The 11297-nt window shown below is 42.6% G+C and overlaps 1 long non-coding RNA gene and 1 gene segment (V, D, J or C); both read left to right on the top strand.

Moving 5' to 3' along the window:
• Positions 1-948: 948 nt before the first annotated feature.
• On the top strand, positions 949-1864 carry LOC105235011. The segment is given in 2 exon segments: positions 949-1156; positions 1358-1864. Coding segments are annotated over 2 exon segments (363 nt in total).
• A 2125-nt stretch (positions 1865-3989) lies between these two features.
• LOC117797709 lies at positions 3990-7133 on the top strand. The gene is made up of 2 exons (XR_004622663.1): positions 3990-4882; positions 5016-7133. It is a non-coding gene; the product is annotated as an uncharacterized LOC117797709 (long non-coding RNA).
• The last annotated feature ends 4164 nt before the right edge of the window (positions 7134-11297 follow it).

Raw genomic sequence — 11297 nt, 5'->3', positions numbered from 1 at the left:
GGAAGGACAACTGTTGTCTGTGCTTCTCTGTAGCCCCAGAGAAGCTTCTGACATAGATTGCCCTCTGTCAAATCTGGTTTGCTGGCTAGGGTAGGATGGAGATGTAGAGGGCGCAAGACCAGATCTGTAACTTTTGGAGTTGAATCCCTAAATACGGGTGCTTTATGCAAGAAAAGGAAATAAGAATGAGACACACGAACCGGTACACTGGGTTTTCTTTATAGTCTAGACATTGAAGTCAAATCCATCTCTATAGCAGTAATAATAATAATAATAATAATAATAATGGCTAGTAAGCACTATTTTGGTGCAAAATGGTATGAAGAATCCCAAATTCCTCCAGTCCTTGGCCTTTCTAAAAAAAAAAAATTGCCCAAGTGTTGAGCTGGAAACGTGTTTTTTGGTCAGATTTTAGGCCACCTGTCTTGAAAGGATTCTTTTGAGCTAGAATAAATTTCTTTAAAAATTGGAGGTGAGGGAATGAGACAGGAAGTGTCTGGCCTGATGTGGAGAACAGCTACACAACATGAAATGCTCCTCGGATCCCAAGAACCTCACTGGGCTTCTAAGATAGAATACTCAATGACTGCTTTTTCGGTGCAGGAAAGTGGCTGTTTTCTGTAACTGCTTTTGCTCAGACAAGCGTTGCCATTTCACATAAAACACGTTCACATCTCCCTCTCTCCACACACGTTGACTTGGACCATCTGCTTCTTAAATTTTTTATTTTACTGAAGTGGTGGATTTTTACTGCTATCAGTTCATACAATACGGGTCTGTGTTTTTTATCATTTCTTTGATTTCTATCATGAGTCCACAAGATGGCAGTGTTTTCTCAGAGAGTGAGGAAAGCTCTCCTCTGTGTGTGTGTGTGTGTGTGTGTGAGAGAGAGAGAGAGAGAGAGGGAGAGAGAGAGAGGGAGAGAGAGAGGGAAAAGGAGACGAGAGGAGGGGCTTGGTGTAGCAGGGGTGGTGAAAAGATCTCTTTTTCCCTAGTTGGTAGAATAGATTCTATGATTCTTAAAGCAGAAGAATATGAAATGTCTGAGCTACACTCATTTTTTTAGGGCTTAAAATCTGAATCCTCAGTGCACCAGAGGAGGAAAGAACGATGAAGTCAAGAGTTTTACTAGTGATCCTGTGGCTTCAGTTAACCTGTGAGTTTGGGGCATCTCTCTGGGAATAGAAAGTACAATATTTGGAGTTATCATCTATGCTGGGCCTATGAGTAGAAGCATGAATGTTTCTCCCCCACTAAGGGAGGGTCGGGACAGGAGGCCTGTGAAAATTCATTTAATTCTGGAGTGTAAGCATCCACTAACCAACGAATATCCTTTGACCGCTATCTTTTTGTGTAGGGATGAAGAGTCAACAGAAGGGAGTGGAGCAGAGTCTTGGATCTCTGAGCGTTCTGGAGGGAGCCACTGCCTCTCTCAACTGCAATTATAGTGACAGTGCATCCCAGTACTTCATGTGGTACAGACAGTACTCCGGGAAGGGCCCCGAACTGCTGGTGTACCTGTACTCCAAAGGTGACAAAAAGGAAGGAAGATTTTTGGCGCAGGTCGATACAGCAAAACAATATGTCTCCCTGCTCATCAGCGACTCCCAGGCCAGCGATTCAGCCACCTACTTCTGTGCAGTGAGCACACAGTGCTCCCCTCACACCTGCTGACTGTACCCAAACCCTTTGGGGCCCCAGCAATGCCTGATATAGAGCCTAGGCTGCAGGGTAGAAAATTTCTGTTTGCTGTCTAGACGCACATGGGAATTAAGGGCATTAGCCATAGCCCTAGAATGCCTTATACCCCAGGCAGAACATGGGAGCTCAGAATGACTTCATGTTTCCTGAGAAGGATCTCCAAGTAAGTACCTTAAAGAATTCCAGACCCTGAGGAGCTCTGTTATGGTGATTAAAGACCTGAGTGGATCAATTGTCAAAACCATATGTTACTGAAGATGTCTTAGAAAATGTTGGTGAGGGAAGTTGATAACGCCAAAGATTATACAAAGGCCCCCCTTCCCTGAGTCCTTGTTACTTGGGAATTGCCCTACAACTTACGTCCAAGGAAAAAGGTTTGTGGCTTGATAGAAATAAGGCCTTGTGATAAATGTTACAATTACAGGGGGGAAATGTAAAAGTCACATTTATTGTAAAGCCAAAGATGTGGGCTCTTAGACAGGACATCGTTTATGTAGTCCAAAGGGTGGGAAAACCTGGAAATGGGGAGTTAAGATATCTGTTCCATTTTGTTCCCATAGTCACTGACTAAAAGGATGCAACCCCGTCGGGAACTTGCTTCAAATTCTCAGTTTGTGGATGAAAGACTGTTCACAAATATTTCCAAACCATGGAAGAAAGATTTGAAAGGCAGTGAGAAAAAGCAGGAAGTCGTGCTGGAATCAAGACACGTGAATTCTAGTTCTATTTGTGCTGTGTGTCTTCTGGTGTCATGGTGCACTGGAAAGAATTTGGTCTGCGGTGCCGGCTTGAATATCTTTCATGTTACCAATGGGCCATTTGATCTTGGGCCCATAATACATATATTTCTCTCTTTTTAAAAGAATTTATTTATTTATTTAGAGAGTGTGTGCAAGTGGGGGGAAGAGAAGAAGAAGAAGGAGAGAGAATTGCAAGCAGACTCCACACTGAGCTGGAAGCCCGGCCTGGGGCTCCATCTCATGACCCTGCAATCATGACCTGAGCTGAAATCAAGAGTCGGACACTTCACCAACTGAGCCATCTAGCCTTCCCCAGCCCATGTGATATATATTTCTACCATATATATTTCAGGACTGATTTCAGGATTAAATGAGATTCTATATACCCTATGCTTCTCACATAGAAGTACAGTAGCTGGATGGAGCATACAGAAGGAGACCAGCATAGCTAATCCACATATTGACCTTCAATTTGTCCCCTGTGTCTGTCCCTCCTACCCTCCATCATACTCTTTCTCAGCCCAGAACCTCTTCAGGGTCCTAAGAGGTCAATTTCCTTCACTCACATTCTACTGACATCTTCTCAAGTTTCATTCTGGGCTATGCCTTTCCCCGCTCTGTCTCACTCATCAATNTCTCACCAGAACCTCTTCAGGGTCCTAAGAGGTCAATTTCCTTCACTCACATTCTACTGACATCTTCTCATGTTTCATTCTGGGCTATGATTTTCCCCTCTCCGTCTCGCTCATCATTGTGCTCATATCTATGTTCCTTCTTATGGGATTGTTGATATCTTTTATCTTTTTACAATTTTCCCATTATGGATTTAAGTTCATCCTGTTTATGCTTCTAAATTTTATTTCAGTGACAATTTGGGGGAGAAAGGAGGAGAGTACATACACTTAGTCAGATATTTTGAATCATAAACACATCCCGGTACATTTAAAATTCCAATCTGGCCATGTGATTTAGTCCCATGTGTGAAAGAAATCCATAGGCAAGAAGTAAATCAGAAGCCTGAGGGAGAACTGATTTCAGGCTGGTGCAAGTCAACAGAGGATTCGGAAAGGAGTGAGTTGTTCTGTCCTTCTGAAAAGGACTCCTGTTGACCAGATTCTCATTTCACCTGAGATTTCTCTCTTTAGTTATTTCAGTTTTAAGGTTTCAATGGTCTCCACATAAGTCGAGGAGGGAAGTCTTACTATTTTCATCTTACTATTAGAACGTAGAGCAGACTCCCCCAGGTTGATAGGCCCTGCGCCTGCTGTGTGGACTGTGTTGCTTCGCTACATTGAGTGTCCCTGATGATCTCCTTCCATGGCCTCTACACCCACCCCCGGAAGTTCCTCTCATTTCCGTTCTGCTGGCTGCCCTCCGTCCAGCTTTACTGAGTTCATACAGATTCGCTTTTTTCTCTCTCTCCTGAATTCCTTCTAGAATCACTTATTTATACGTCATATTTTCCTTACATTTATAATTCTGCTCACTTTTCTGCAAATGTTCCTCTGTCAGTGTTCTTTCTACTGTGAGGTCCCCATCATTTGACGAAATATATCAGTCTGGTCTGACCATCAGCAATTGTAACAGGACTCTCGCTTTCTCCACTTAAACATGGAGTGCCCAAGTTATTCTCTTATAGCCTAAACATGCATCAAATGTGTTCACCTGAAACCAAGGAATCTTCTTCACACTTTCTGCCTGACAGAGAAAATTACTGCCTTAGTAAGTTTGCACTGGTTAGATAGTGTCACATGGCCCAGGCTAATTTTAAGTATCATCCAGCAGCACGAGGCCATATGAAGCTCAGCTCTGCTGAGGCAATCGATCTTAGTCATTCTGCCTGATGAACGGCTTTAAAACGTAATACAGAGCCTCTCAACGGTACTCCAAAGTCTAGAATAGTGACTCATTTCTCAGGGAAGTAAATTGCTCTTCTATTTTTACAAAGCTCCCATGTCTCCCTTGTTTTAGGATTAATACCATGTCCTGCAGAAGGCGATGTCATTACAGATTCAGGGAGGAAGAAACACTTTCTGGTGAAGTTCTGACGAGCACATCTCTGACATGAGAGCAGAAGACCGCGAGCTCTCTTAGATCCTTGGTCTGCCTCTGGAGACAGAGGGTGATGTTGCACAAATGAGACGTTTGTTCTGGTTGCAGGTCGTCGCCAGACACTCAGCCCCTCCTCCCTGCAGCTGGCTGGCATCTGTGTGAGAGGAAGCTGCGACAAGAGGAGGCCGGAAGAGGAAGACTCCTTCTAACCATCTTCAAAACTCGTCAAAGCAAGGGGCTTGTCCAGCCCAACGCCCCCACTCTTCCTACAGCTCTGAAGGCTCAGTGACCTTGGCCACTGTCCCACATGCTGCGGAGCCCACAGTGTGTCCCCTGCTCAGCCATGCTTCTCCTGCTCATCTCAGTGCTTGACGTGATTTTTGCCCCAAGTAAGTACCATTTTTTCCTTTCCTTTCCTCCCAACACAAAAGTGACTGTGTTCTAATTGGCTGCAGAATAAAGACACCGTCTCTTCATAGGTAAGTGTGTCCTGGTCTCACTGACTCAGCATTGATGTTTCAGGAGGAACCGGAGCCCAGTCGGTGACCCAGCCTGATGCCCACGTCACAGTTTCTGAAGGATCCCCTCTGGAGCTGAGGTGCAATTATTCCTATAGCGGAACTCCTTATCTCTACTGGTACGTGCAGTACCCCAGCCAAGGCCTCCAGCTTCTCCTCCGGTACTTTTCAGGGGACACTCTGGTTAAAGGCATCAGAGGTTTCGAGGCTGAATTTAGGAAGGCTGAAACCTCCTTCCACTTGAGGAAACCCTCAGCCCATGGGAGCAACACGGCCAAGTACTTCTGTGCTGCGAGTGACACAGTGTCTGGGACTGCAGGGGGAGCCGAACACAAACCTCCTGAGACACTGGGACTTTTTGTGACTCAAGAACTCAGGAGACTTTTCCAAGCTCTCTTCTTCAGTGAAGGCAAATAGGGCAGGACAGGCTGGGCTCTGGGGGAACGCTTACTCCCTGAGTAGTTGCCTCAACAGCCATGCTGTGCTCCATTCTGACAGACTTTGTTCCAGATCGAGGTCTTCCGATGAATGTCTCCAAGACAGACGCACCCCACCAAGTCCCCACCCCACTCCCACGCTGAGCATATCATTAAGTGTCAGAGTTCTGAAGCAAAAAAGGCAAGAGCATTTTTACTTAAAAAAAATCATTTCTAGCATTCATGATGGTCATTAGCACGGCCTCAGGTGTTGAGCTCCATGTGGAAAACTGAAGAACGTGGTTATAATGTTAGCTGACAAGCTGTGCCACGTACATTCTCAACGAAGGCAACACGAACAACATAGATTCTTAATCAGCGCAATATAGAGGCTCAACCTAGATTTGAAGCTTAACTTCTAGCACATACGTAATATCCAACCGTGTGACACTCCCATGTTTTAAAGTAAAATAGACATCACGATATCTAGATTTCCAATCTCGTGTAACACAAAACCAGTGAACCTATCTTACATGATTCTTAAAGCAATATTGAGAATCTAAAAGCCACCCAGTGGTAATTGTTTTTTGAAATAGCTATCCCAGTGATTTCCAAATTAAAAATTTGAGGTTACTAACCCATAAAAAGATATCAAATATAATATCTGCTGAAAAACTCCTAGGCATTTTGTAACAAGTCACACTCATTCATGATATCATATAAAACTGCATACTCAACAAAGTTTTCTAGACTTTCAAGGCACATTAACAAAGCTCAGAGGAAACTCAATCTTCATGACCAAAGTTCACGGTATCAAAGATTACACAAATTCTAATAGGGATATCCAAAACCACAGAATATTTTTATGTCCTCTGAAACAACTGTATCAAAGAGCTCACATGTTTAAGATATTTTGTATATATGATTATGACTCTAAATTGTTGTTTGTGATTTATGTGATTAAAAAAATCACCCCCAAAATGTCATAAAAAGTTTACACACACAAAAATTAAGCCTCACAGAACAGAAATTAATTTTGAAATTAGTAGTAAAGTAATTATACTTTATGTTCCCCCAACTTCTTTCTACATCTCTGTCCATCTCCTCTTTTTTTTAATTTTATTTTTAAGTAATTTCCACACCCAACATGGAGCTTAAAGTTATAACTCAGAGATCAAGAGTTGTGTGCTCTACCAACCAAACCAGCCGGGAACCCTTCACTCCCCCTCTTCTATTTTCATCTGGGAAACATCTCTATTCCACTCCCAAGATAATATCTCTACTTAATTTCTTGATAACATTCCTTTTTATCTTTTCTGGGGAAAGGACAAAATGATCACGTTCTTATTAAATCTTTGTCTAACTGTCCTCTAAGAAATGTCTCCTTATTTCTGGGTTCATGTTGTACTTTTCTGGGATGCTATTTGGGATATGAATACACACACTTATACGTTTGTCTTTCCTGCTATACCATAGTGTTTTACGAGTAGGGATAATGTTTCATTCAGTTTTTGATCTCTTAAGACCTCGCACAAGATCTAGTTTATAGAAGAACTTCAACAAATTGCTGTGGACTTATTTTGAAATAGATTGGAGAAATTACATACAAGCCTGAAGGTGCAATTTGACAAAATATTTTAAGAGAGTAACCTTCATTAAATGGCATTTTGAGGAAGAAATCAGTTTACTTAAAAAAAAAAAAAAAACTCCAGCCTGGTTTTCGACCAGTAGGGGGCACTCTAGGCATTACTCTAAATGAACAACTGTATCCCTCTAGTTCTGAGATAGTTGAACGTTAGCGGAAAATTTGAATGAGGGCTAGCAGCAGTTCGGAGAGCATCTGGTCTAGTCATACCCGGTCAGAACAGAGAGATCGCCGTATATTCATCTGTGAGGACGGTCTGCTGATGTGAATGCGGACTCGAAGCCGACCTGAACATCATCTAGACAAAGGGAAAGCTGGAAGCTCCAGGAGAAAATATTTACATTACATATTTACTGTTTTGGTGTTTATGACTAAAAACGCTAAAATATGAGCCTTTACCCTCACTTCAAAATTATTCCAATGATTTCTACCTTCTATTGTATCTCTTCTGAGATTAGAAAAACAGGGAAAAAAGGAGATGAGAAGATGAAATGGGAGAAAAATAATGAGTATATGTAGAGAGCGAGGAGAAAAGAGAGTGAAGAGAAGAGAAATTGGGGAGAAAGAAATAGAACATAGTTACTTGAGTTTCAAAATGTGGCCTATTCTTCATAGTCACAGAACAGAATCAGCCAGGTGTGCCTGCAAGGTATACAGAGAAACTGTTGGACAAGAGAAGAATGGAGATAGAAATGAGGTCAGGGTGACCGTCATATACACGTTCTATTTCTTTCCATAAACCAAAGTCTTGTTGGAGACATTGTGTTTGTTCATGATGACCACAAGTCTGAGGTTTACAGAATTCTCCTAATTCCATTTAATTATATTTACTCCTCTAAGGGGATTGAATAAATTAACAATGCATTCAATGATGTATTCTTTCTCTGACACAGATTTCTTATAAGTGAATTCTCAATCACTTTTCAGACTATGTGTCCTGATTTTTGGCTAAGGCAATTGACTCACTGACCCTGATCATTTTTTCAGGCTGTACTTGACCCAGATGACGCCTTTATTTCTCTCTGAAGTTTCTTTTCCCTTTCTTTACTCCCCTCCTGACATGTCTGATTACTGGGGGCAGTCTACATGGAGGCGATCCTGTGAAAATGAAGAGCCTAGATGTTTCTGTGCCCCTGGTCAGCAGGGTAGCAGTTGGCAGGGCACTGATAGAGCAGATGTCAGTACCCTGCTGAAAAACTAGAAGGTAACCTTCTTGCTCTCTGATATCCTTGCACTCCTCTTCATTAAGGACAGACTCAGCCTACTTGTTACTTCCTTTTTGGCTATTTGGGGGCTAGAGGAGAGGCTTTCTCAAGAGAATGGTTTCCTTCTTAGAGGTCCAGTAATCTCTGCAGGCCAAGCTCTCTCAATGATCCGTAGTCTTGTGCTCTTCATCCTTGAGTTCCCTGACGCCTGACCCCAGATTGATATGTGACTCCCCATAGGATTCCTCACTTGAGCTCTCTTGGCATCACTGGCTGATTACCAGAGGCTCCTTGGCGAAGCACAGGGAATCAGGGGCATTTTCAATCTATCATCTATCTAGAATTGCCTTCTTTCTAAGCCAAATGGTTGTTTCTTTGCTGGCCTGTTTTTTACAAAACGTGTAGAACTTAAATTCTAAAAGACCACTGCCTGGTGTAGGGAAGGTCAGAATCAGTGATGATGGATGGAAAAATCACTTGATCTGGTAATGTTTAAACATTTCATTAGTGTACCCATACAGAAGTTTACATTTCTATGAAATATTGATCTATCAATATTTTCTGTTATGCTTTCTGACTGACATGCTCAAACCAACCATGACCATCCTCAATTTATTTAAAGAATAGCTTATCTTTTATTTTATTTTAAAATTTTAAATATTATTTCAACTTAGAATTTATTTTGTAACAGATACTAAGGTAGATTTCCACGGTTTGTTTGTCGATCTCTAAGTAACTCCATCTATGAAGGGACATTTGATTTTTTTAATTTCTCTCTCCCCCATTTTTGTTATAACTAATTTTCCATGAGTAATTTGTATGTTTGAACTCTCTATTCCATTCCATGGATCTCTCTCTCTGGACCTTTATACTAGCATCTTTTTCAATTAGTCTAGCATTACACTTTGTCTTATTAACTGTGAGGAAAATCCCTCTTCATTCTGAGAATGTCAAGGCTTCCTTGAAGAGCAAGATTATCCGCAGTATCTGATTTTGCCTCTAGAGGAAGATGTTACACAAACTGAACTTCACAGAAAGCCAGAAGCCCACCAGCTCTTTGAGGGAGAACTTTTGCTTTACACACCAGTGAGCTCACTTCCCGCTCTGTCAGTGTCCATGTGGCTGAACCATTTGCAGAAAAGAGCCTCCTGTTTCTCTGCCGCTCTGCCATGAAGGCCACCCTCGTCCTCTCAGTGTTCCTGACGATAGTCACACTCAGTGAGTATAGTCCCTTTTTATTCTCTTTCTGTGGTCTTCCGATTTAGATTAGTTGAAAGGAATATTCTCCTCAGCCTGCAAGACTGTTCCTGATGTTCAATTGGTGTTACAGGAACAGTCTTGCAGGCTGAGGAGAATCGGTGACCCAGCCTGAGGACCACATCTCTGTCTTTGAAGGGGACTTTGTGCAGGTCAAGTGCAACTACTCATATGCTGGGAGTCCTGTGCTCTTCTGGTATGTCCAGTACCCCAAACGAAGCCTCCAGTTACTCCTGAAACACATCTCAGGAGAAAGTATCAAAGGTTTCACAGCCAGCCTTAACAGGGATGAGACATCTTTCCATCTGAAGAAACAATCAGCTCAAGAGGAAGACTCAGCCACGTATTACTGTGCTCTGAGGGACACAGTAACTGGTTTCAGAAGGGAAGCAGAGCACAAAACCTTTAGGCGTTACGGAAAGTATTTCTTCATAAGTTCTTTCTTTTTTTTTTTTTAAGATTTAGTTATTTATTTTAGAGAGAGGAAAAGAGAGTGCACGTGAGCGGGGAGAGGAGCAGAGGGAGAGACAGAGAATACCAAACAGACTCCATGCTGAGTATGGAGCCCAACGTGGGGCTCGATCGCACGACCCATGAGATCATAACCTGAGCCAAAACCAAGAGTCTGATGCTTAACCAACTGAGCCACCCTGGTGCCCCTCTTCTTAGGTTTTCTGTATGGCCAAGGAGGGGCATTTTTTTCTCTGGAGGCTGACATTGAGTTTACCTCTTCGGTATGATATCATTGGTTGTCAGTTAGCTATAGATTCATCTCAAAAATTTGTCCAAGGAAATTCTCATTACCTACTCTGTTTAATTAGCTTTAAAGATATAAGTGTATGTATTCTGTCCAGTAGTACCTGGAAAAATGCTTTTGAAATAAACTATATAGCACAGTGTAAAAACCATTTTTTTCTTGGCCCGGGCAACTCTCCAGTGGTTGGGTCTCACCTCTCCCACTCCTCTGCCACCCCACCCCACCCCACATGTGTTCATCACCATATTCCTAAGCACGGCTCCTTAAAACTACTATACTGCTCCACGGCATGTGATTGCTGGCCCCTCCGCACGATGTCTTCCCTGTCATGCACTTTACGGACGCCTACTAACTCAATCAGGAGAAAAAACAAAACAGAACACCAAAGTAATCTGAACAAGGAAAGTTTAATAAAAATGATTATTAACTGATAATAGAGAATTAGCTACTAATGAATAAAAAGAACTCTAAAGAACATAGAAATAGCGTATGTAGGGAGAAGCTCCTATCCTAGGACTAAGCCAGAGTTCCCAAGTAAGTGACATATTGTAATACCACACCCTCCAAGGATTCGGATCTCACTGGGGAGTGTGTGGCTGTGGCCTGCGGAGTGGTGGAGAAGTTCACTGAGGTGCCAGAGAAAAAGGCTGGCAAGCAGAAAAAAAACCTACCTGGATTCCAACAAAGTTTATAGGAAGCTAGCAAAAGAGTGCTTCTGAACTCGCTCGGGGCACTCGTAAATCTTGCCAAGAAGCTGATGTGTGGCTTTCACTGAGCCTTGCTGCAGGTGAATGCCACTGCGTGTCCCACAGGCTGGCCAAGAACTGTAGGAGCAAGAAATGTAAAGACGTACCAGAACCAGGAAGGGAAGCTTCCCCCTCCTGCAGTGCCCTTCCACGTTCCGCTTATTGGCATAGCTTGAAATCATGCCAGCTGGTGAAGGAGAGATGTTCCTGTGGAATGGGTCCAATATCACAAATGGGGCACTGAAGGGTGGATTTGGCAA

Source organism: Ailuropoda melanoleuca, unplaced genomic scaffold (genome assembly GCF_002007445.2).
Source record: "Ailuropoda melanoleuca isolate Jingjing unplaced genomic scaffold, ASM200744v2 unplaced-scaffold11384, whole genome shotgun sequence".
NCBI lineage: Eukaryota > Metazoa > Chordata > Mammalia > Carnivora > Ursidae > Ailuropoda > Ailuropoda melanoleuca.
Note: the sequence above shows the minus strand (reverse complement) of the source record. Positions and strands in the feature narration are given on the sequence as shown.